Source organism: Cyrtonyx montezumae, unplaced genomic scaffold, assembly GCF_038088225.1.
Source record: "Cyrtonyx montezumae isolate F1298 unplaced genomic scaffold, pur_monq_1.0 scaffold_36, whole genome shotgun sequence".
NCBI classification, from domain to species: Eukaryota; Metazoa; Chordata; class Aves; order Galliformes; family Odontophoridae; genus Cyrtonyx; species Cyrtonyx montezumae.
In genome coordinates, this window is record NW_027072041.1 from 11,003,822 (window position 1) to 11,029,665 (window position 25,844).

Genomic DNA, 25,844 nt, shown 5'->3' on the forward strand with positions numbered 1-25,844 from the left:
ATTATTACACAAAATTATCTCAGACCTTAAGAATTCTTATATTCAGGGGGAAAAGCTGCTGCAATGCCTTTTGTCATCCACATCCCTAACATTAAGTTTGGAAATAAGCTTTTTCCATTTTAAAGCAACCATTATGGAAGAAGCAAAACCCATTATTTTGTTGCATTTGAATTACTTTCTACTTTTTTTTTCTCTTTATTGATACAGTTGATGAAAGTGAGAGGAATAAAATAATTTTTATCCTGGAAAATGATGGAGCTCTTTATAATGCTGAGGGATTTGCGTTTGTCTTTGACTAGACCTTAAAGTGCTAGTGGGACAGAAGCCTGAAGATAGCATCCCATGGAGCTCTTACGTTTCATGTGAATTGGCTACGGAAGTACTTCCTTGTTACATAGCTCAGAATCAGCTCTTAAGTACATCTATAGCATAGAACAACTAGAATATTAGAGAAACTCACTGCTCAGGGTCCTGGGGAATGCAGGCACAGAGATGCATTTACTCTTGTAAAGCACCTTACTCTTGTTCTTTCTCCTGATGGTAGTAATATTTTCATAAACAGTCTTTTCTTATCAGTGCTTTGAAAAATGAGTCCTCTGAGAACCAAAAGTTTAAAATAACCGTTCATAAAAGCTCTTCCTATTTACGTGCTGACAACTGTGCTTATGGTTGCAGGTATACACTGTGACAGTGTGTGTGCTGAGGGACAGTGGGGACCCAACTGCTCACTGTCTTGTTACTGCAAAAACGGGGCGTCGTGCTCTCCTGATGATGGAATCTGTGAATGTGCACCAGGGTACCGTGGCACCACCTGTCAGAGAAGTAAGGACAAATAAAACTTTCTGTAACTGAAGCTTCCATGCAATGTCTTCCTCTGTTACAATGAATGTTAGACATAATACCTCACTAGCTTTGTTAATTGCACTAGGAAATACCATGCAGCAGTGCTCTATAGCCTCTTTCGATTGTAAAAATGTATGAATGCACAGAATGGCTATCTGAAATCAACAAATCCTTACAGCTAGCAGTGCTCTTCTTTTTGTGGTATAAGTGAGACAGCAGAAGAATGTGCTGCCATTCAACAAAACCTGGTCAGACCGGAGAGTTAGGCAGAGAGGAACCTGAGGAGGTTCATCAAGAGCAAGTGTAGAGTCTTGCACGTGTGGATGAATAACCTCACGCACCTGTACAGACTTGGGGCAGCCCTGCTGAAGAGGAGCTCTGCAGAGAAGGACGTGGGTGCCCTGGTGGACAGCAGGTTGGTCATGAGCCAGCAGTGTGCCCTTGTGGGCAAGAAGATTGATGGTATTCTTGGTTTCATTAAAAAGAGCATGGCCAGCAGGTGGAGGGAGATGGTCCTCCCCCTCTGCACTGCCCTGGTGAGGCCTCATCTGTACTACTGTGTCCAGTTCTGGTCTTTCCAGTTCAAGAAAGACAGGGAACTTCTAGAGAGAATCTTAGCAGAGGGCCACAAAGATGGTTAGAGCCCATAGGCATCTCCCTTATGAGGAAAGGCTGAGAGCCCCGTGACTGCTCAGCATCAGGCATAAGTAAAGGATATCATAGGTATGCATATTTGCATTTGAAAAATGTGCTCCTGTAAAATCTAAATGCTCCAAGAGAGAAGATGCAGATACAATGAGGCAATTCATACCAGAAACAGGGAGGCAAAAATATGGCTTACAAGTATCTACCCCCAGGAAAATCAGTAACACGTTTTCCAGCAGCCTAGATTTCTTCAGTTCACACAGTTGTAGTTCCACATGAAAAGTGCTCAGAGCTGAGAAATGCAAGTCCTCTGCAAATTGAGATAGCTTTCACAGGGTCAAGAAGCAGGGGAAATAAGGCCAAGAAGTGATGCTGCTAGGTCAAGGCAGAAAAGAAAGAAAAAGACATGAAGTTAATATTACCAGAAGTTAAGAGAACCAGAAAATGAACAGTCCTCAAATAGCAAGATTTCACACTGATGAATGTGTTTGCCTCTAATTCTACCAAATCCCACATCAGTAGAGCATTAGTATTCCTTAAGCATTTCTAACTAAGTGCAGTAATTATTCTCACTATCTAATCTCTAATGGCCTTGCAGTTAATCAGATAATCCAATGGCAGAGTAAATGCAATGCTACTTGTAAAAGTATTCCTTGTGTTTTGAAACTATGCCTAAAACCAGGCCAAGCAGTTTCTATGTCAGTGGCTCTCAGAGCCCTTCCCTGATGCATGGTCTGGAGGCTGGAAAGACAAAGGTCATATTAATAATTTGGATTCCAATCAGAAAGTGCCTTTTCAGTAAACAGGAAGACCTTTTGGCTCTGTCTCACTTGGAAAAGTTAGTCTCTCTGGAGAGATCTGGCCACATAACTTGTATCAAATGAAAGACGTGAATGAATCTGAAATGCTGAAAAGATTCCAAGTGAATTTTTGTCAGTGCTGATTGCTGCTTTGCAACAGTTATTTCTCTTGATCTATCACATAATATTATAACTTACCAGGAAAAAAAAAAAAGGTGAGAAGGAGTTAAAGCAACAAAGGAATAAATTTTGTGCAAAAGTCTATTTTATTTTTCTTAATTTTTCTCTCTTTTAAAAATATTTTTAAGTGCTTTTGGCTCAAGAATTAAGAGCACTCTGTATTTCTAATATCGTTATATTAGAATTAGCTGATGTGCAGTTTATCTGTACCATGTAATGAGTGCAGTGAATACCTAAGTGAAAGGATGACCAGACATCATTTGTACATTTTTCTCAGTGAAGAGATGGCAACTTATCTGTCAAGTTAGGAAACGTGGAAGTCAAGGTTTAAGATGATTGTACTCATCTGTTGATAAAACTAGATCTGTCTTTAAGGTATTCTTTGAATACACATTACAGGTATTCACATTCATGTATGTAGAGAGCATATCATGTATGGCCAAATATGTATAATATATGAAATACATAGGCATTTCAAACATAGCACAAGTGAAACGTGGCCTGACAAGTTACAGAATGTCAAATGCGTGCTTACTGAGTGGAGCACAGTAAGCTACTGAGAAAGATGAGAAAACCTTACATGAGGGCACAGCACTGAGCTGTATGAATACTAACAACCACTGTTGCAATCCTTGCATATTTAGAAAGCAGAGCTAATTGGTAGTTAGGAACAAGTGCACTGAAGAACTCTTGTAGAAAGTGCAGCAATAAATGACAGTTTGTCCTTTCTGATTCCAGTTTGTTCCCCTGGGTTTTATGGACACCGGTGCAGCCAGACATGTCCACAGTGTGTACACAGCAGTGGCCCCTGCCACCATATTACTGGGTTATGTGACTGCCTACCTGGATTTACTGGAGCTCTGTGTAATGAAGGTACAAGCTTTAGTAAAGACTGAGGGATGCCAAGACCAAGCACTGTAATAATTCTTATTCTGTCTACTGAAAGTATAAGAACAAAAATGCTATATGCAGTGGTATGTGCAGCTTATAAATGTAGAATCTTAAGCAGTTTTTAAGCTCTTTAAAATTTGATCCTAAAGTACAAAAAATACCTTTGCCCAGAACAGAACCATATTCTTTATATACATTACTTGAAAAACAAGTACATATACTGGGCTTACCAGAGTTCATAATGCATCACTGTAATATTACACTAAGAATAACTCTTCTTAATCCAAGTATAAATTGATTATTCTTGAACTAATAAAAAGAACGTTTTGCTAATTATTAAGGAATAATAATAATGTTAATTTGTTCTCAGTATGTCCCAGTGGCAGATTTGGCAAGAACTGCATTGGAATATGCACGTGCACTAATAATGGAACATGCAATCCTATCGACAGATCCTGTCAGTGTTATCCTGGGTGGATTGGTAGTGACTGCTCTCAGCGTAAGGATTAACATTTTTTTCCTTTATTTCAAATTAAAGGTTTACCTGTGTACATTAATTAAAAGTTTATCTGTGTAAATTCTCTATTTGTTAGTACTGTGTAAGCCAGAAATTTGGACTTTGTGGCATATTAGGAAGAGAGCCTAAGGTTTTCTGCATTTCATTTGCATGCAATTGGAGAATCCACTTTCTGCCTTCCACTGCCTAAAGAGGAGCTGTAGAAAAGAAGAACCTGAATTGTCTCAGAAAGGCACTGTGGAAACATAAGTGGCAATGCACACAGGTTGCAGCAAGGGCAACTCTAACTGGATTCATTAATAAAATTCTTTGGTGTGAGTGGTCAAGCACAGCAACTCCTCAGAGATGCTCTGAAGTCCTTACTGTTGAAGAGCCTGTGAAATTCTCATTGTTGAAAATCCTCATGAGTATGATATTGGACTAGATGATGCCAGAGGTCTCTTCCAACTTAAAGAGGAATTGGGTAGAGCGTAATAAGAGAGACATACTTATTGTATCAATAACAAGAAATATACTGCCAGCAGTATGAGTGGGTGTGTCTGCTGAGGCTGGGCACACAGACTAGAACAGAGGAAGTGTATATGCTTTGTATGAAAGCCTTTCATTCACATGTAAAATAATCATTTCATTATTTTCTTTTGGAATTCATGACTTTTTTGAACTTCTAACTTTGCACCTATGTGTGATTCTTTCTTGTCTGACAGCTGATTACAGACAGTCGACAATCCAGCAGCCCCAAAAATCTGTTTCTAAAGAAAATAAAGCCCAAACCAAGCAGTGCTCTCATGAATATAATCATCTCTCCAGCCATGAGTACCAAAGATCTTTTTCACTTGAGGTTATTAGTTGTTCTGTGTTTTTTCAGCTTGCCCACCTTCTCACTGGGGACCAAACTGCATCCACACATGCAACTGCCATAATGGAGCTTACTGCAGTGCCTATGATGGAGAGTGCAAATGTACCCCAGGATGGACTGGCCTTTACTGCACACAGCGTAAGTGACCCTTATTGCCTGCTCACAGTCTTCCAGCCCTACAATAATGGCAGGGTATTCCTTCAGTACTTTCACACGTACTTTCACATCAGTTTTCTTCCCGCTGCTGAACCTTTCTGACTCAGAAATGCAACAGATATTCTCTATGGTTTCAGGGGAAGCCCTTGTGCCATTGCTTTTGGGCTCCCCTTAAAGCTTTCTTCAAAAGAAACAACTTTTTTTACCACAGGCAGATATCCTGGTGGAAGAGTCTGGCGTGTGGACATGCAGAATGAATGGGTGACATTCGGGTGCTATCACTGCACTTGTGTGGTTGGTGTTAGCTATACATATAGCTACATATATAGCTATCCTAGCTATATATGTATATATTCCTCATCAGGCAGGTTATGGTGCCGTGTAAATTGTTTCCCTTTCCAAAACCTCCCTAACCAAATATTTTGACAGCGGAGACCCAACATTGCTGGTGGAGGCTAAAGAGAGTAGCTTTTTCTGGTTGTCTGTGGCTGTGATAGATGTCTTCTGATTTCAGTTACAAGCAGTGCAGTCACTGAGTATAGGTGTGTTACCTGTTTGATAACATTCCATATGATGTATTAGAAACATTAGATATTAATAAAGTAATCTTTAACATCAGTAGTTACATTTACAGCTTCAGTCTGATTTATCTTCAGTACAGGCACCTCTACTTTCTGCAATCTGGGCAAAAGCATTATTTTTAAACTAAAGATTGTTTTCCATTCAGTATCTAAATGCATGTTTTTCATTAAATCAAAACTTAGCTTTTTCTGCAGAATAATTTCATAGTGTCGGGAAGTAACACGTTCATTATAATGCCATATGGATTCAGCTCTGCAGGGCTTTCCGTTTTGGTTCAGTTGTCAGCTCTCATGGTTATTTTGCTTCTTCATGATGAATAATGATGTTTTTGCAGTGATATGTCTTTGTCACATTGAAATGATATCTTTGTGAGAAGCTGTTACAATATGTTATTATTTTTATTCTTGTATGCTTCAACATCAGCTGTGAACACTGGAAAACATAACCAAAGGTTCATTCATCACTAACCATCTGGCTCACAAAGTGGCCTCTTTCTCCTTAAAGCATAAAGTCCTTCTTGCTACCTTTTTCTGATTGCTAGAGCACCTCTTACTCCTTTTTCTCTCCCCCTCCTTGCATTGCAGGATGTCCCCTTGGATTTTATGGAAAGGACTGTGCATTGATCTGCCAGTGCAGGAATGGAGCCGACTGTGACCACATCAGTGGGCAGTGTACCTGCCGCACAGGATTCATGGGGAGGCACTGTGAGCAGAGTGAGTAGGAGTCGGAATTGCCTTGGAAAACAGTACAAAATCCTGAGGTTGAGCTTCTGTTGTTTTAGCTGGTGTTGTGATGCAGTCTTTTGGCTTCAGTGGGAATTTTAACTGGGCAGCAGCTTCCGGAGTCAGAAACGGGCTTTTTCCAAATAAATAAACGCTCACAGAATTAGAAACTGTTGAGAATGATTATGACAGTGGTGCTTCTTTCTCTCAATTTGTAGCTATTCTAGCTGCTTTGGACATAATGCTTAAAAAAAAAAAAACACAAAAAAACGCAGTTCTGAATGTGAAAGTAACAGATGAATCAGAGTAATTGTCATTAGCATAAAGCACGATGAAAATTACTAGATGGAAAACTAAAGACAAGTAGTACCACATCAATCCTAGTGAGCACAATTAATCTTTTCAGTGTCTTTACACTCAAATGGATTATAGAAGCATAAAAAATGGTATTTTGTTTTCTTACATGCATGATTCTTTGCCTGAGAAAAGTAAAACTAACAGCACTGACATCAGTGGTGGTATGATGTTGTACAACATTAAAAGAATAATTAAGCTCATAAGCACAGTACTTTATCAGTCTAGCTCTAGCTGATGTTCCGAAGTGGTGTGGTGTTCCAATATTTCATGAATTACTGCCATGCAAAGAAACCCCTTCAACACAAAGTCTTACATACACTTATTTTACTTAATGACTATTTTGAAGGTTTAAACTTGTGCTTGGCATCAGCACTGTGCACAGAACTTTGGTTTTTGATAGGTGAGGGACAGTAATTATGTACAGCACCTGTCACACTTGGCAGTACTGTAACTGAAAGGACTGGAGGTTACCATGTGCTGAACTTTATCCCTGTAGACACACTTAATTTCCTCAGCAGTAAGCCTAATTCCAGCTTCAAGAAGTGTTATGTAAGGACACCTGTGGTAGAACCACTAAAAATAAGGAATTTTTACTTTCTTAAGAAAAATACAACTACAATAAAATCTGATTTTCTTTTTGGAAGAGTGTGTTTATTTCAGTGAAATAATATTTTGGAACGTGTAATTTTTCATTATTTAAATTTCATTCTACTTTGATAATGCAAGATGTTTCACTTTAAAAGCAGAGTAATGTTCAGGAAAAGATAAAGAATGAATTATTATAAACTGGGAATACAATCAGAACCACACCAATATGACAATCTACCCAGAAACTGAGATAGGAATACGAAAGAAGTTATTCTTATCAGTACAGGGTAATTTAAACACAGTTTCTTTCTCTCTCTAGGTGTGCACGTATGTATACACGCACACATAAGCAGAGGTCCTCTTACGTAAATCTTTTCAGATATTGCCATCTGCTGGCCGTGCACATAAGCACACATGGTCAGACGGGCAGCAGGGAGCAGGTACGGTGCCACAGGTCTGTAACAAAAAACACTTCAGAAGCACTAACTACATCTCCTCTTTGTTTGTGCTTCTGTTCTCTCTTTTTGTACAGAATGCCCTCAAGGTACCTATGGGTATGGATGTCGGCAGATATGTGACTGTCTGAACAACTCAACCTGTGATCACATCACAGGAACGTGTTACTGTAGCCCAGGCTGGAAGGGGGCCAGGTGTGATCAAGGTACAGCCTCGATGCAGTCACATTACCATACCTATTTTCTCTAAAACTTAGTCAACCTATTAGATGTCATTTATGGAACAGCTGTTAAATTAATTTTTATCTGTTCAATGTGTTTCAATAGTCTGTTATTGAATTATATTCAATAGATTTGTAAGCATTAGATGCCTCAGTGGTAGTTTATGGCATCAAAGCACTCGTGTAGATTGCATGACTTGTTTTACAGTGCTGTGCTGTCCAAAGCTGCTGATAGAGCATATATTTAATATACTCCGTACTTCTGCATGCAAGATGTTCTCACTTTTTCAGCTCTTTCTATGAATCATAGGATCATAGAATGACTTTTGTTTGAAGGGATTTCAAGGATCATCAAGTTCCAACTCCCCTGCTACAGGCAGGATTGCCAGCTGCTAAGTACTAGATCACACTGCCCGGAGCCCCAGTCCAGCTTGTCCTCGAACACCTCCCGGGTTTGGGCTTCCTCAGCTTCCCTAGGCAGCCTGCACCAGTGCCTCACCACTCTCTCAGTAAAAAACTTCCCATTAACATCTAATTGAAATCTCTCCTCCTTTAGTTAAACTACCTACCCATGTAAAAAAACTGATTTCCCTCATGTTTATAAACTCCCTTGACGTATTGGAAGGCTACGAGGAGATCTTCCTGCAACCTTCTTTTCTCTGGGCTGAACAAGCCCAGTTCCTTCACTCTGTCTTCATAGGAGAGGTACTCCAGCCCTTGGATCATCTCTGTGGTCCTCCTCTGGACCGTCTCCAACAAGAAGATAAATGCTTTTCATCAGGGCTAAGGTTGTCTTTGCATTGTGTTTGGATGTGGTTCTATTTTGGCACTATAAAATATGGTTAAGATTTATTAGATACAGAAGTGAAGTCCCATTTACTCATGACACAAGCCTCTGAGTTCATGAAATATATTTTCATTTATTTTTCTATTTCAGCTGGCGTAATTATAGTGGGAAACCTGAACAGTTTAAGCCGTACCAGTACTGCCATCCCTGCTGACTCTTACCAGATAGGGGCCATAGCAGGCATCATCATTCTTGTTCTGGTTGTGCTGTTCCTGCTAGTGCTGTTCATTGTTTACAGACATAAGCAAAAAGGGAAAGAAACAAACACGCCTGCAGTGACCTATACTCCTGCAATGAGGGTCATCAATGCAGATTACACCATTTCAGGTAAGTGAGATTTAGAATTAATTTTTCCTTCTGTCTCTTGACTGAGTTTTCAGCCAAGTTCTGAAGGGGTTCATATCTGCTCCAAAAAGGGCTTCAGTATGCATTTTATCTTGCATTAGTGAGGGCTAATGTGAGCAGGAAACTATTTGTTCCCAGGGAGAATCTGCAAGTCTGCACTGGAAGCATCTTTAGACAAATTTCCTTGGGAAGAAGGAAACTGCAACTCACTGCTCCCTGTGTCCCTTTGTTAGCAGAGCAGTGCCTAGGATGACATGCTGCTGGTAAAGCAGAGCACCAGCATACTGGGATGGAATGGTAGGACAGTGAGACCTTCCTGCTGCTGCCAGAGACAGGGTTTGGAGGGAGCATGGGCCAGCATCTGTAGCCATTTCATTTGTTGTGTATCGCAGTCTTTTAATCTGTGCATTTAGTGCTAGGAAGCTGGCATACATTGGGAAAATATGTTAATTGATGAATGAAGAATCAAGTAACTATATACCTGGCTTTATTGTGGAACGTTTTAGACCTCTAAATGTTTTTCTGTGTTAAACAGTGGAAGTGTGGGTTTTACTCTTCCTCTGTGCCTAGCTTTAAACAGACTTAGAAAGTGTATGATTTCTGCTGAGATGTTAAATTTGATGCCAACTGTCTCAATATGGAAAGGCTGCTATAGCTGGCTGTGGTTCACTAGACTGGCACAGAACAGAGTGGCTGATGTTTGAAGCCGAACAAGGGAAGGAGCAATGCTTCTGAAACAGGAGTTTTCAAGCTATGGAAGTGCATGTGAGTTGGCATTAAATGGATACATGAAAGTGCAGGCAGTGCTGTCTTTTGCAAACAACTGTAAAGGAAACTGACAGGTAAAGAAGCCAGCAGAAGCAGTTGTCAGAGTAGAGGAAGATGTACTAGCATAGTTAACGGTGCAGTTTAAGCACCAAAAAGAAGTTGCTATGAACTCTAAGGTAAAAGTGTGCATAACTAGGACAGTGCCATGATTACAGTTGCAAAAGAGAGCAGGGTGCCACAGCTGAAAGACAGCTAGTAACATTTGAGAATGCTCTTTGGGAAAGGAAGGACACAGCTAGTCACACTGCTGTGTATCTCTGACTTATTCAGAGGTATGCCACCTTTTTATTCAAGAAATACTGGACTAATTTCTGAAATCACTGCTGCACTGTGAAAAATAAGACCAATACAATGCATTATTTTAAGTTCTTCATTTTTTCTTTCTTTTCCTTTTCAGAAACTATCCCTCACAGTAATGGTGGAAATGCCAACAGTCACTATTTCTCTAACCCCAGTTATCATACTCTTACACAGTGCACTACGCCACCTCATGTCAACAACATGGACAGACTGACCCTGGCAAAGGTAAAGTGGAAAAATCTAGATGCTTCTGTGTAGATTAGCCACTGAATTATGTTACTGCATTGCTTGTGTCTCTCATTGGATTCATTTTGCTTTCCTTTATTGCCACCTAGTGGAATTCAGCAAACCCCACATTAGTTTCAGGTTCCATCATCTATATTTCTTTGAAATAGGCAAAAAGTAATCAGCTATTTGTGAACCTTAAAAATGTGGAACCTGGAAAGCGAGGCACCATCGTGGACTACACTGGAACACTGCCTGCTGACTGGAAACATGGAGGCTACCTCAATGAGCTTGGTAAGAAGAAAAAGGAAGACAAAATGTTGGGATGGAATAGAAAGCTGAGATATTAGGAATGTTCTCCAATCTCTGCTTATCAGAATGGTTCCTTTGTGACACTAAGTAAATCCTGTTTATTAATGCCAATCTTGTCAGATTGTGTGAGATTCAGGGCTATGGGTCCTTCCCTCAAGCAATACCCTCACAGATGAAAGACATATGAAGAATAGTCAATCAAAGTCTGATGTCCTGTGCAGGAACAGTATGCAAAATATCTCATACTTTTATATTAAATATATATATATATATTTAATTAGTGTCATAATACAGTGGGTATTTTACAATATGTGGGAAAAATTTAGACTCTTGCAATATAAAAGTCACTGTATCCTGCTTTTATCTTTTGTGCTGCCTCTTGCTGTCTTTTCATTTTTTCACATTTCATTGATGATTATCTCCGAACACTGAAAATTTTGTGAGGGACTTTCAGTGCCAGTGTAATTCACAGTATCATTTTATTATGTACTTTTCTGATCCATAGTAGTATCAGATTCTGGGAACCAGAACAATAGTGTGGAACCATTATTCTTCCTCCTGATCATCCCTGATATTTTTGATACCATAACTGAGGCTCAGACCTGGATTTTAGAAGAGTTTCAGCCATAATTTTGTTCAGCTTTACATTTTCTTAGTTAAGAGTGTTTGTACTAGCACGCTAAGCTTTGCTCAACCTAATGCAGTGTACCATCAGTAATAAATTGATGCTGAAGGACTGGGTGAGTGCTGGTCCTGTGTCCGTTTTCTAGCTGGGCAGATGAAATGACTTGGGTAACTGCAGGCTGGTGACCAGAACATTAGTCCTAGCAAAAACAGCTAAAATGAGATCTAATTAATAAAATATCTGATAGGTATACAATTTACTATTTAAAGATTTCTCAAATAGCATAATTCCATCCTTCAAAACTATGACTTTTGTTTGTAGACATACTACATAGATGATTTGGGGTTTGTAAACTTTCTAGCATAGAAAAGAAGGCTCTGAATGGATTAACAACTGATTGAGCATCAGGTCTCAGATGAGAGTTGTCAGTCATTGCTGACAGTTGATGTTTATAGTAGGACTGATACTGAGGTAAGTCTGTTCCAAGAAGACCGTTGCAAACCTGCAGACCTAGGCAGTAGGATTTCAGACCATTCCCACAGGTCAAGGAACTGTTAAAGTGACCTTGGACAATGCAGTGGGAGTGATTAACCTTGGAATCATCATACTAAGAACTGGAATGAAATTTCCATACTCTGAAGGTTTCAGGTCAAGATGTAGTGTCGCTGCAGTAGATTCGGTATACCAAGACAAAAAATATACTATATGGTCAAAGTAGAAAATTTAATAGTCTCTTCTGACCTTAACCACCTTCTTTATTGAGGGAACTACTGAAAGCATGGAAGCAAATTGTAACAACGCTTTTGTAACCCTCTAACCAGGCTCTTTCACAATGCTTGTAAAAGAATATTTCTGCTAAGCTAAAAATTAATCCCAAAGCTAATTTTAAAACTATAGAATCTGTTATGTAATCACTTTTAATTTATTCTAAAATGATTGGTTTTTGTATCATTTTTCCCAGGTGCTTTTGGACTTGACAGGAGTTATTTGGGAAAATCTCTGAAAGGTGAGGTTTATTTTCTGGTGCTTCTAGATGAAATTACATTGATATTCAGTAAACTCTTCTAAATTGTCTTTTGTTTGTGCAAAGCAAATATAAAAAGGAATATAAAAGTTTGGACTGAATTACTTACTGTCAGTGCCCAGATGCATGAAGTTTTGTTTGTGAGGCTTTGTTGTTGTTTCTTCGATTTGAAAGTGAGGCATTTTAAAAGGATGAATGATCAATAAAAAAAGTATAAGCTTTTCTATGTAACTTTTGTTACCCATACAGTAAATGTTTCTGTAATGCTTTAGTCACAAAATGACTCAATTGTAGCCACCAAAAGGGGGATAAAAGCCAGGTAAGGATGAATGCTTCTGGTGAAAGGCTTTAAAAGAGAGACAATTCCTCATGCAAATGATGTAGTCAGGGTAGGACTGCATAAGCACAGACAAACCCACAGTACCGTAATCTTCATGCTTACTGCAGGCATTTTTAAAGCTTATCCACGTATGAATGCACAAAGAGGAATTAAAAACTTAGTTTATTCAGGGCTGTAATAATTATTTTCATATTTCAAGTTATCCAGTTTTCTCTTAAGACTTTATATGGGACTATATTTGTTTGCATCACTTTTTGTTACAAGGTTAAGATACGAGAAGGGTAACTAGAATGTCTGGATATCCAAACAAGGAAAAAAAGGATAGCCAAATAAATATGCAGAAGAGCATCTGGTTTGTCACCATACTTACAGGACAAATAATCTTAAGGAGTGCTTTATTGTATACTGCTATGATATACAGATGTTACTTATATTCCTTTGTTTTGTAGGACTAAGGGAAGCTGAATTTAACTTCCTGTAAATGAGGCACAGGTTAATGAGCAGATATCATCTGAGAGGTTTAGCTAAATTGATGCTGCCCAGATATTTTGCTGATGGCAAGATCAAGCCCATAGAAGAGTGGAACAGCAGAGATATTTTCATTAATTGCTTTATAAAGGTTTTAGAGTGTTACATCTAGTTTCAGTTTAAATACTCATTTATAAGTGACCTTTTAAAACTCAGAATTAAAGAACATCTGTATAATGGCAGAGCTTTGTAACAGTGAAAACACATTTTGCTCTGTTTAGTGGCAAAATCTACCTTATGTAGTTTGAGAAAATAGTATGTTTTTTATGTTTTCCAGATCTAGTTAAGAATTCGGAATACAATTTAAGTAATTGTTCATTAAGTAGCTCCGAAAACCCATATGCTACCATAAAAGACCCACCAGCTCTTGTACCAAAAAGCTCAGAATGTGGATATGTTGAAATGAAGTCACCAGCACGCAGGGACTCACCGTACGCTGAGATTGCCGGCTCTGCTTCAGCCAATAAGAACGTTTATGAAGTTGGTAAGTAGGAAATCGGTTTCCACATCTTGAAGGTTTAAAATAGAGAGCACAGGTAACTCTAATGAAAACATAAAAGAAAACACACAAAAAATGATGGCTATCAGATTGTTTTCTGCTCAAAAGCTGTAACAGCAAACTCGTTCCTGTAAGTGGTGTAATTCACACGACCATCATTTGAAATATCTTCAGCTCTTTTATTTAACATACAGCTACTTCTGATTTTTCTCAGTTTGAATGCCTTCCTGTAAAGAGCAGCAGAACATATGCTTAGCATTTAACTGCAATATAATTAATCTCTGGACTAGGCTGGTAAGTACTGAATACAGCTGGATTAAGTGTATAGGAGGGATAGAAAAGGTCTGTTTCATGTCGTTGGTAAGAAAAATAAAGTATTTTCATCCACAGAAGTGGTATTCTACTAATATGGGACCAATGTGCTTGCTATATTATTGATACTAAAGAAACTTTTGGAGTTTTGTGGAACAGTTACTTTACTTATGATCAAGACACTACTGACCACTTCTGTCCTCAGATAGAGATTATTCTGAAATCCATCAACGTCCGCACTGGACTGATAAGGATTTTTATAAGGTCTTGACCCATGCTGGGGCTTTTCTTTTTAGTTTGTCCACACACAAATATCAGATGTTGTCAGAAGTATGAATGGCAGGGCTCTGATGCAAGCTCAGAGGTGTTTAGTGCAAAGCTGAAAAAATTTTAGTATCAACTTTTGTTTCTGTACCTTCAATTCGGCACACAATATGACAAGGAACCTTCATATTGAAGCCAAAAAATGAGAGTATTTTGTAACACAAATGGAAATTAAATGCATTGCCTTCTGTTATCCATTTCTCACACTGCATGTATGTGCTCTCTTCTATCACAGAACCAACAATGAGCGTTGTCCAGGGAGCATTCAGCAGCAGTGGACGTTTCAGCCAGGATCCTTATGACCTTCCAAAAAACAGCCACATTCCATGTCACTATGACTTGCTACCAGCTCGAGACAGCCCCACGTCCTCTACAAAGGAGGCTGGCAGTGAATGACTCCAAAAGCTGAAGTGTGGCACAGTGGGACTCTCAATGGGACAAGCAGCATGTTGTGCTCCTTCCTTAGTTTACGGTCATATTTGTTCCCTGATCTCTCCAGCAGAAAATCTGTCCAGCTGTACATCAAAAAGGAATCTCAACGTGAGTTTTGTATTGCGTATAAAAGTGACACATGGACAAGTGTCACACTTGGGAGACCCTGACTGTTCTTCTTTTGGTGGCAGTTAATTTTTTAGAAGTATGCAACACATTTATACTGTAATATACAGGTTTAGAAATCTTTGTAGATCAGTTTGATAACAGATCCCACTTCCGCTATTTTTAAATATGGACTTGGTATCTGTCATGTTTCAAAGTAGAAATACTCCTAGACAGTATAATTTACCAAATGCTACTTCATACAGGTGATTAGCTATGTAGAAGAAAAACTTGTCGTGCCAAATTTTGCCTTTCATTCTGATCTTTAGTCGAGACATATTAAGAAAAGAGATCAGATGAAGTAAGCACAACACTGCTTTGGGAAGTCCATCAACAGACTTCTTTGCCCATTACTGTTGGTGGGAATACTTTGTTTGAATAGCTTTCAAGATTATAACAGCATTGCATACACTGATATTATTTGATGCCTCATGATCACTGGGTCCAGACCCAGCACCAGTCCTCAACAAATATTTGCTACACTTCAACTCCATATATTGCTGTTCTGACCACTGTTTCTGCCAAACACAATTAATAATACATAACATATCAGTAATTGTTTCATAAAATATGTAAATTAAATCTGTTTATTTTTGTCAGCATGGACTGAGTGTGTAAGGAGTGGAAAAAGGTGATGATTTATGTAAACCTGACTAGAAAGGAAAGGTTTATGTTTTATAAACAGGTAGTAATAATTACTGTAATATAGGGTAAAAACAGTAAAATGTTGTGATTTTTTTCTTAGAAATAACTAAGCAATCTCTGTGCATACTTGCTAAAAGGCACCTTTTCTTTTTTTATAGTTTATGTAGGGAAAAACATGCTTAAGCTGGTCTTTTGCATTGCTAATAGTGTGACACATGTACCCTCATTCTTCATTAACTTTGATCTCAATTTTTAAGCTGTATGTCTGTGTTTCTAGTGATCTAGCTTGTAATTCAAAAAAAGTATTCTACTGTGTGTCCATATTTTTTTCTTGCATTTTTGCCTACTGGACTTTAACCTGTCTGGTTTAAGAGTCCTCTGGGCAGAGGAAAAGGATTAAAGTACAGATAATGTCATACTGATACTCCAAGGGGTGGTTAGCAAATACATAATAGTTTATGGAATTATTTAATTGGAAAAATAAAACATCAAGGTGTTTTTATTGGGGATAGTTGTAAGAATGTAGGAAAAAAAGTGAAAAACTAGACTCCCCCTTTGAAGTGTGGATTATTCTGCTGACTGTGTGGATAGAAGCCAACCCTTCCAGAAGGCTCCTTTCTCTAGGACCTACACGACTCATCAGATTTGCCAATATATCCATCCACTGAAACAAGAGAGTTCTCTGAACATTTTTAGGCAACTTAAAAGTAAAATGGTTGATATGGAATAGACATTCTTTTTCAGTGAAAGGATAGCTTTAGAAACCTAAAAATTATATTTTCAGCTGTGGCAGATTCTAGCTGGTATTATTTTCTAGGTTGCAGTGATGCCATCAGCTAATGTGCTGGTCACATAACCCAGCAGTCTCCTCCACGCTGCCTTGCTGCTCACTCTGTAGCTTGTTGTGACGGGTTTTCCCCATGGATTGGTGCTTCCCTTGCAGGAAGGGTATAGATGGTTGCCTCGTATGACATATAATGGGAAGGATAAAGTCTCTTCTGTCTGCACTGGGGCTACATTTTTGGCACGTGAGACCTGTGATATGAACAGAAGTTGATAAGGTATAAATGAGGAAGAATGTCAGCTGGATAAAAAAAATGAAAAAAGACTTTTGGAAATGTTTTTGAAAATGACAATGGAAACACCATTTCTTTTATTCTTTTATCTCACCAATAGTTTCATTTGTTTTCACTGCTGATAACTGAAAACGCTGCAGTCAGTGTTCTTGCAAGTGTTCCCGAGCCTGAGAAAGTATACGCCCGTTTGCAGTGCCCCCTATGTTCCTGGTTCTTACTGGCTGTAAGCACTGACTGTTTTTCAACTCCTTGCACATTGTTGGTCTTTGCCAGCACAGAGATTAAATGCAAGGTTTCAAAAGCCAGTCACTCTTTAATCTCTCCACACTGACGGGATTTGGATGCATACAGGTACATGCATGTATTTGTGCTGTGGGAAAGACATGTTACAATAGAACCTCTCTTCGAAGCCGTGAATACAGAATGCTGTATTTGGCAATTGTGAGCTCACAAAAAATATAAAATATAAAAAATAGCATTCATTTGAAAGGAGACAAAAAAAAAGGAAATATGGAACTTGTGTTAGCAGTCCTATCTCCTTTATGAGTGTTAGGGAGGCTTATTCTGGAGTGCACACTGCTGTCCATTCAAAGGAGATTCAAAATTCAATCCTCCTGACTGTCAGAGTCATTTTTACTGATTCTGAACCTGTACCATATTCTGGTGGGAACTGAATGAGAAAGTTGATACAATGATTTCACAAGTACTGACTATGCAGAGAATTGGCTTCAGCACAGATAGGAGTGGAAAGAGATGCATTGTGTCTACGTGTTCACATTGTAAGAGTGAGAATGACATCACTGACAATGGAGACAGCTCACCTCTACAAACTTATTTAGTGGTTGAATTGAGTGCAAAATTCTGCACAAGGTTAATAGCTGATTTTAAAGTGTGTAGTGAGTATAAACATTATGTTTTAAATAGTATAGGTGTGTTAATTCTAGTCACTTAGAAACATAATGAACCTCAATGGCTTTTTACTTTATCAAAGATTTTTAATCACAACACACTGTTACACACAAATGTTGTCCTCATGTTTTTCTAACCAGACAATTCTCATTAGTTTTAATTGGAGATGCATATGCAGATTACAGGGGAACAAAGATTTTGTGGTACTTTTCTGCTGAGACAATCTGCAAAATCAAGTTAATATTGAAATTAAATAAGAAAACAGAAGTGGGGATGCATTATTTAAAATATACTGAATTTTCGAAGTACTGTGAATATAACTGGATATTTTAATCAGATATTTCCGAATTACAATTCTTACAATGAAGCTCTAAAATCCAGACTGAAGAATACAGAGCTAATTTTGACAAAAGTGCTTTATATTAAAGATTGTATATATAGTAGTTTAAATGACTGAAAACAAATGTGTGCATGTTTATTAATTCCTGTATAGAAAATCTTTACATTTTTTGGTACACTAGTGCTAGAGCACTGAACCTAACTCTTCTATTTTCATTTTTTTAGCCCATAAGACTTCTCTTTGAGAAGACTGAATTGTAATCTATTTTTAAAGAATACCTATTGAGTATGTCTGGCTTCTTTTTCTTAGCTGTAACAAACAAACAAACAAACAAGTGATTTGTTGTTAAAATATATCTATTTTCCAAAGATGACTGATGTTCATCATTTTGCCCTTCACTACCATATTCACTTCACATACTTGTAGGTTAACGTAATAAAGTTTCTAATGAAAGATAGGAAATGGTTGATTTTTTCTTTTTTTCCTTTTTTTTTTTTTGAGGAAAATCTTAAATTGAATGGGAAATGTAAATAATGTTATCTTTGCTGGACTATTAAGTACTGTATTTTATTTTCCCTCGTATAAAATCATGTCATTTTTTCTATGCTTTGCAGAACACCAAGGCTGATTTTGGATTTTAAACTGCTGAACTTTTGTAAGTGCTCACACAGGGGTTAATTCTGTGAACTGGGTGATCATTTCAAATCTGCTTCTTGAATGTGTAAAGCTTTACCCTTGAAAAAGATGTGGCTCTGAACTGTCAAAAGCAAGGCACTCTGCCTTTTCTTACATAATAACCATGGACTGATCACTGTAAAGCCAAAACTAAAGGACAAACTTGAGATAATGGGAGGTAACGTACTGTCCTGGTGTTTGATGTGGTTTGTTTGTATTTTTAACTTAGACTCCCTAGAATGAACCTACAGCACTGGCCACAGGTTGTGGTGGTGTGGGAAATTGTTTAACTATCAGTCTGCTCAAGAATGAAGGGTTTGACAAAAGATTCTTTAAATCTGGTTCAATTTGGTTATGGCTTAAGTAAAGTAGTAGTTAGATACCATGACCACTACTCAGAAGATCATGCCTCAGGTGTGCACTTATTCTGAGGGTTACCTTGGTTACTTTTAGGAGTCTAACTAACAAGAGAAAGGAAGTGGATACTCTACCAGGAGCCTTGAACACACTGAGTGAACAGCCTTGAAGATAGTCAATAGTAAGCAAAATGCTTCAGACATATTTGCACGTGTTTTTTAATATGACAGAATCTGGTGATAGTTGTGTATTTACCTCATCAGGAGGTTTCTGATCAGAATTAGACTGGATGTAGAGTGACAAAGGTATGCTTTAAGGTGCCTGAAAATGAAGAACGTTTCATCGTTCAGATTGGGACTGGCCTGAGTCTGTGAAACAGTAAGCATCAATAGGTGGCAATGCAGAAGCTTAACCAACTTTTTTTTTGTATTATTTTCTTTATGAAGAACTAGAGCAATTTCTGTAGCATTATAGATAAAGCCTGCTTCTTCCAGAGGATTGTTGAGTGGCTTCCACTGTGTCAAGATTAATGTCATTGCTCAGTTCCGTATTTTCAAGATGAACTGGGTTTCTGAGAACTGCTATGTCTTTTTTGGCGTAAGAGAAGTAAAATCTTACTTTTGTCTTGCAAAATGTTTGGGTAGGGAGCCACACTGCTGAGTTTAAAAATCTATTAGCCTTAGGAAATCCACTTCTTTAGCCAAATGGGTTATTTCACATTACATGTACACACTGAAACTAAATGTAATTTTAGAAGCTAGTAAAAACGTTGTGAATTTATAAGTAACTTAAAAAAAATAAACACACTGTTTATATAGCTATGTTTTATAAAATGCCTTGGAGGGTACATAGTCTTCAGGGTACAATCCAAGGGTCATGAAGTAGTTTCTCTCTACTGTTTTGCATTATGCAAACAGATGCACAAAGGGCATTCGGTCACTGTTTGTAGTTTATCTCTGCTGACTACTCCCAGACATCATACAGCACAACCTAAAAGTATGTGTATATGTTTGTCTATTTACTCAAGGAAAATAAAAAACAAAAAAACTAAATAGTTTAGAAATACATCCCCAGCTGCCCCTCCCTGACACAGCTCCATGCCATTCCCTCTGCTCCCTGTGAGGAGCTGTGCTGCCATGAGGGCTGCCCTCAGCTGCCCTGCTGTGCCCTGAGCACACCCAGGGACTGCAGCTGCACCTCTGGTGTCCTCTCATGTTACCTACCCTCTCATACAGTGTCCACACACTTTGTTTAAACTCGTGCTCATCCAAGCTAGCCTTCTGCTCCACTTGCTTGATTTCCAACATTTTGGAACTGCCTGATGCTGTGCTCCTAAGTGGCTGTACTTAGATCACCCCTGATGAGCCTCAATGCCATTGAAAGCAATTTCCCAGGGGACAGTGCTAGCTAGTTCTTTGAGCAGCCTGAAGAAGTTTTCTCTCTCCATATTCAAGGTTGAAGTTCTGGTGGCAGTTTTCTTCCTTTTACCAAAGATTTTATGCTCAACAATTTCATAGTCACCACAGCAAATACAGCCACCAGTCACCACTTCACTCACAAGACCATAATGGACCAAAAACAACCACCTGCTGACTTTCTGGGGTGTGCTTGCTGTGTCTCAAATGCAGTGTAAGACCACTGCCATTGACAAACAGCTGAAGGCTGATATCATCAAGTATAATATCCCATCCCTCAGCAGGTTAGTCCTGCTTCTCTGACAAAGGGGCCTAACTTTACCATGAGAAAGTTTGGGCTACAAACTTATTTTTGACAGGCCTGTTGCTATGAACTTGCTTGTCTCTGGGGGTGGTGCACCTACAAGCCTACCAGGCATAAAAAGATGTCTGAGAGGGACACCAGAGAGTCATATTCTTTTTCCCTCCTTTCAGTGGTCACTGTTGCTGTTTGCCAGTTTGAGATTACAGCCTGCAGGCAAGTGGGCTCACTTCCTGGTCCATTCTCCAGCACTGAGCACTGGAACTCCTCAAAACTGGCCTCTGAAATAGACCAGTGATCAATCTTTATCTATCCATTTTTCTGAGTCTCATCCTCTGTTTTCCTCAGTTTGCTCTTCTCACTCTTTGTTTCCCTTGTAAACTCCAGCTTTAATGCTGATTAATTTTTTTTTATTACAAAAGAATGCACTACATTTATGACAGTGTAATAGAAGTGCATGGACAGAAAGATCCGCAAATGCAAGATGAATGCCTGTTACCATAAATGCTGTGAGAATAACATGATATGTATCTCAAAGGAAGGACTGGATCTGTTCACCATTCTTGGCTCATCCTATAACTGAACATCCTCCAGGAGAATGACCTTTTGAGGAACCATACACTAGTCAAAGGGTGTCCAGCCTTTTGGAAACATGGAGTAAAGAAGAACTATCTTGGGCCACGTGCATAATATAGTTAATATATATAACAAAAAAAAATCTTTACACATACTAATATGTAAATAAATTACTGAAATATGTGTATATATATATATATATATATATATATATATAAAGAGAGAGCAACAAACTAGTGGAATATCTAACCTTGACCAAAAGTGCACACATGTGTACACAGACCGAAATATAATTATTGCCATCATTGTGTTCTACTCACTGAGTGGCACACACATAACATGGAATAGGCATGGGTTTAGATTCAACTCAGTGTGTGTGCTGGGTGTGAGAGGTGGAGTCAGCCCTACTCTGTGCATTACCCTCTGCAGTGCTCCATTGTGCAAGGACATCCAGGTCCCCTGAGCTGGCTGCAGGGATTAAAGTTCACACTGGTGGCTAACTTTATGCACTAACTTCAACCTGAGCCTCAATCGATAAAAACAGAAACAGCCCTTTGCTCAGTCACCTGTGCCATGCTGCATTGTGACAAAAAGTACAGCAATAGTAGCAGGGTGGCATGTTGCTAGGCTGCAGCAAATGAGAACAAGAACAAATGCAGTAGCTGCAGACACAGAAACAAATGAACAAAAACTGCTTATCTTTGGAAGGCAATCCAGCAATATATCCTTGTCCCCAATGCCAACACCTAAATGAGGTCTGGGGAGAGATGGATCCTGGCTTCACCCTTTCCAGTCATTCAGGTACACTGCATGCACCTGAGCTCCCCTGGGTTTGCCCTGCCTTCCTACCAGGTGCTCCATCAGTGGTTCAGGCCAGGACTAAGCATTTCCACTACAATCCACCCCTTCCATGAACCAATGTCTGAGCAGGTTAAAGGTAAGGCCTTTCCATTATGGTGGTCCAGTGCACTGTGCTTGTACTACTCTGCTTGTACAGTTTGCCAACAGTAGTTTAGATTGACAGAATATGAGACTATTGATGACTGGCTCGTGGTTGAAGTCTGTGTTACTTCATGAGCCAGTACTCGATTTTCTTCTGAAGACACACAGTTGCTCAACCAGGGAAGGTTTGTGCTGTGTTCCATCAGTCCCACATAGTCCAGCACCAGATGTCACACTGATCTGACAGTGGTACTGAAGCATCTTGATGCCATTTTACTCCTCCTGGTAATCCTGTGGACTCAAAGAGGGTCACAGGGAATAGCATAGGGGTAGGACCTACCCCAGAAGGGGTAGGTCTGCCCTTCACATCAAGATACAGGCCATATTCCTGTCCTGGGTCAGCACTCAGGTCTGCATAGAGGCATGTCCAAGTCATCTGTACCATAACCTTTGGCCTAACATCTGAGGCTGTGTAATTTATATTGGGTACCAAAGAGGGGCTTCTGATCTGCCAGAGGGACATGACTAAGGTCCCCTTAGCAATGAAAACCAGAGTGTTGACCACAGTGTCTGGAAGCCATGTACCTATTACCAGGCGTACTACCAATCCCCCAACATCCAATAATCTCCTCCAGGGTGCAAGTAGGCCACACCATTTTGGTCCTACCTGCACCTTCCAAGGCCATTCTATTTTATGGTACTAGGTTCTGAGAGGCATGGAGCAGAAGATTATTTTCTGAAGCAGAAATTCTGGAGCAGATTATTCTGAGTCTCCCATGGAGACCTAGTTCAGCTGGAAGGGTGGGATCAAATATACCTGTGCTTGGGCCTGTTTAACAGCTAGTTTTGCTTGCTGGAATGCCTCTTGCTCCATTCTCCCCCAGTCCCATTTTTGGCCTATCTTTGTCAGTTGCTATAAAGGCCTCAGCATGTGTGCTAAATGGGGTATAAAGGCATGCCAGTATCCCAATATACCCAAAAACTCTTGCAGCTGCTTCAGAGAGGTATGGACTGGGAACACCTTTACCTTGTCTATTATTGTACTGGGTAGTACTTTAGGACTTTCTGACTAAAACATAACCAGGAATTTCACCAACAGACCTGGTTCTTGCACCTTCTGTGGATTTTAAGCCCACCTTTTCTCTTGTAGATACATAGTGAATCTGCTGCCCTTCCTAATGTATCCTGTAAGCCAGCTCTTAACAGGAGATCATCAATATATTGGTACCGTTTGATTTAATTGGGCTTACTCCAATCTGCTAGCTCACGCGCCACTAAGTTACAACAATATGTAGATGAGTGCATATCCTTTTGGAATGTCCACTGGGCACCTGGAAGGTCCACTGCTTGCCTCCCCACATAAATGCAAACTGATTTTGTGACTCTTCATGGATGGGAATACTGGATAATGCACTGGCCAAGTCTAGTACACAACGGTAGGTTTCTATCTCCCTGCTCAATGCGTCCATCAGGGAAGCAATACTGGGCACAGCTGCATGAATGGGTGGTGTGACATTATTTAAGTCTCTGTAGTCCACTGTCATTGTCTATGACTTTCCAACTGGCCATATGGGGGAATAATAAGCGCTATGCACAGATCTTACTATTCCTACTTTGCTAGTTCCTGCACCATTCTTGAGATTTCCTTTTGCTCCTCCTCGAATCTATAGTGCTCAGTATCAGTAATCCAGCTTGGCTATGGCAGACAAATAGGCTTGTGTTTAGTATGGCCTCCTAATAGATCTTGCACCACCAGGATACTAATACATCTCTATTTTAGTCTGAACTTTCCGAAGAGCTAGAGTCAGACCCCATAGTAGATCTATGCCCAGAACATACTCAGGGACTGGGGCAATAGATGCCATATATTCCCAGGGTGGGAGATGCCCAACACGCAAATTGCATTCCCTGTGTTGGCCCTGCCTTCCTACCACGTGCTGTCACTGATTTACACTACGAGTGATCATAACCATTTCATTTGTTTTCACTCTTACCACTTCATAAGAGGAATGACAAGGCTTAGCAAAATAAAAGTCTGTGAAGCAGTTTTGAAAAAAAAAAACTCTGACTAAGCAAAATTAAGCATCTTGTTACTATGGTGGAAATTGTTTTATGAACAAGCTATTAATTAAGCTGCCTACCGAAGACTTGGTGGAAGTCAGGCAGAGATCAATAAAATTAAACATTTATGAATGGTTTCCTAGGAATAAAGTGTACAAAATCTTGATTTACAAAAATTAATGTAACTCAGTGATCTCAGCAATATCAACTCCTGAATAATGACATACCATGCTGAAAAATGATAGGCATGTCTTCCATTCAGTTAAACAGGGGATTAAATAAATGGCTTTTTATTTAGCACAGCTAAAATATTAGCATATTCCAGTCAAAGACAAGAGGGAATTCAGCTCAAGTGGATCATGAATGCCTGACTTCCTGGGACATGGGAGACAGAACATAAAAAGCAGCTTGACGCAGTAAAAGAAGCATTGCCAGTGAGCCCTTAGAAAACATGTGAGAAAGAAGTTCCCAGTGCAAAGAGGAAAAGCAACCTTTAAGGCAGGAGCAAGGGAACCGCCACCTGGATCAGTATTGCAGGACCCAGTAAATTCCTTACTGGCAATGCACAGTTTTCTGTGCTAGAAGCCAATGCTTTTCACACACCTCTAGCCTACAAGGCTGCTTTATTCAGAATATTATTAAACAGCCTGAGCAGAAAAAAAACTCATCTACGAGGTGACCCGTCCTTCAGCAGGCTGTTGTGCAAGGCCCACGTTATGCTCCTGAGCACATCTCGTGTCACACAGCCTGCTGCGCGCTGAACAACGCAACCCAGACGGCGGCCCAGCGTCTCCCCGTGCCACCATTACACAGCTCGCCGCAACCACAACCGCACACAGCCCTGAAACGTGGCTGCAGCCCCGAGCCCTGCGGAAGGACAGCCCCGCCACAGCAGACGTGGCAACGCGTGGCGGGAAGCGGCACCACAGCGCGGCGCCGCACTGCGCATGCGCCCCGCCGCAGAGCCCGCCGGGACTTGTAGTCGGCAGCGTGACCGGCGCGCTGCCCCACGGCTCGGCTCGCCGCTTTCCCCGCCGGATCGGTTCGGCCGCTCCGCCTGCGGTGCTCGGGAGGGTCGATTCGCGGCGCTGGAGATCGGCGGCGGCTCCCGCAGCGCTGCGGGAAGGAGCCGCGTGCTCACCCGTCGTGCCCGGCGGCGGCAGGGAGTGGCCGGAGGGCCGGGCCCACTGCGGAGGTTGGGGCCCGGAGCGGCTGCGGCGGTGCGGGTGGCAGGAGCGCCGAGGTGAGAGCCCGCGCGGCCGGGGTGAGAGGTCGTGATGATGCGGAGAGGCCGCGAGAGCGGCACGGTGCTCGGCGGACTCCGATGTATGTTCGGACCTTTGTGATTCTGCGATTATAGAGTGAACCAGGAGCTCTGAACTGTGGCCTGAGGTCCTGGGAGTTGTGTCCCTTGTGATATTTAAAGAAAAAGACTAGGCAGAGCGTATATGTTAAGGAACCAGTACTGAGAGTCGGTAGTATACTAAAAATCTGGGAAACATAATAATTCTCAGAAGATTAAAAAGCTTTTAGACAAGTAAAAATGTCTGATTTATGTATTCCTTACAGTGGGACTTCGTTTTTAACATTATGCATGAACTAGGACATCCCTGTCAGCAATAGGACAA

General features: G+C 40.1%; 1 protein-coding gene across 1 annotated transcript in view; it reads left to right on the plus strand.

The window, feature by feature from the left end:
• The window catches only part of MEGF10 (multiple EGF like domains 10), a 66,573-nt gene extending 51,573 nt beyond the window's left edge, over window positions 1-15,000 (plus strand). Inside the window, exons 13-24 of the mRNA XM_065745586.1 lie at window positions 676-822; window positions 3,207-3,341; window positions 3,730-3,858; window positions 4,742-4,870; window positions 6,055-6,183; window positions 7,670-7,798; window positions 8,751-8,987; window positions 10,231-10,358; window positions 10,529-10,652; window positions 12,257-12,301; window positions 13,465-13,671; window positions 14,558-15,000. Of these exons, the coding sequence (XP_065601658.1) occupies window positions 676-822; window positions 3,207-3,341; window positions 3,730-3,858; window positions 4,742-4,870; window positions 6,055-6,183; window positions 7,670-7,798; window positions 8,751-8,987; window positions 10,231-10,358; window positions 10,529-10,652; window positions 12,257-12,301; window positions 13,465-13,671; window positions 14,558-14,718 (1,700 nt within the window). The 3' untranslated portion in view covers window positions 14,719-15,000. The remainder of the gene's footprint in view (window positions 1-675; window positions 823-3,206; window positions 3,342-3,729; window positions 3,859-4,741; window positions 4,871-6,054; window positions 6,184-7,669; window positions 7,799-8,750; window positions 8,988-10,230; window positions 10,359-10,528; window positions 10,653-12,256; window positions 12,302-13,464; window positions 13,672-14,557) is intronic.
• The last annotated feature ends 10,844 nt before the right edge of the window (window positions 15,001-25,844 follow it).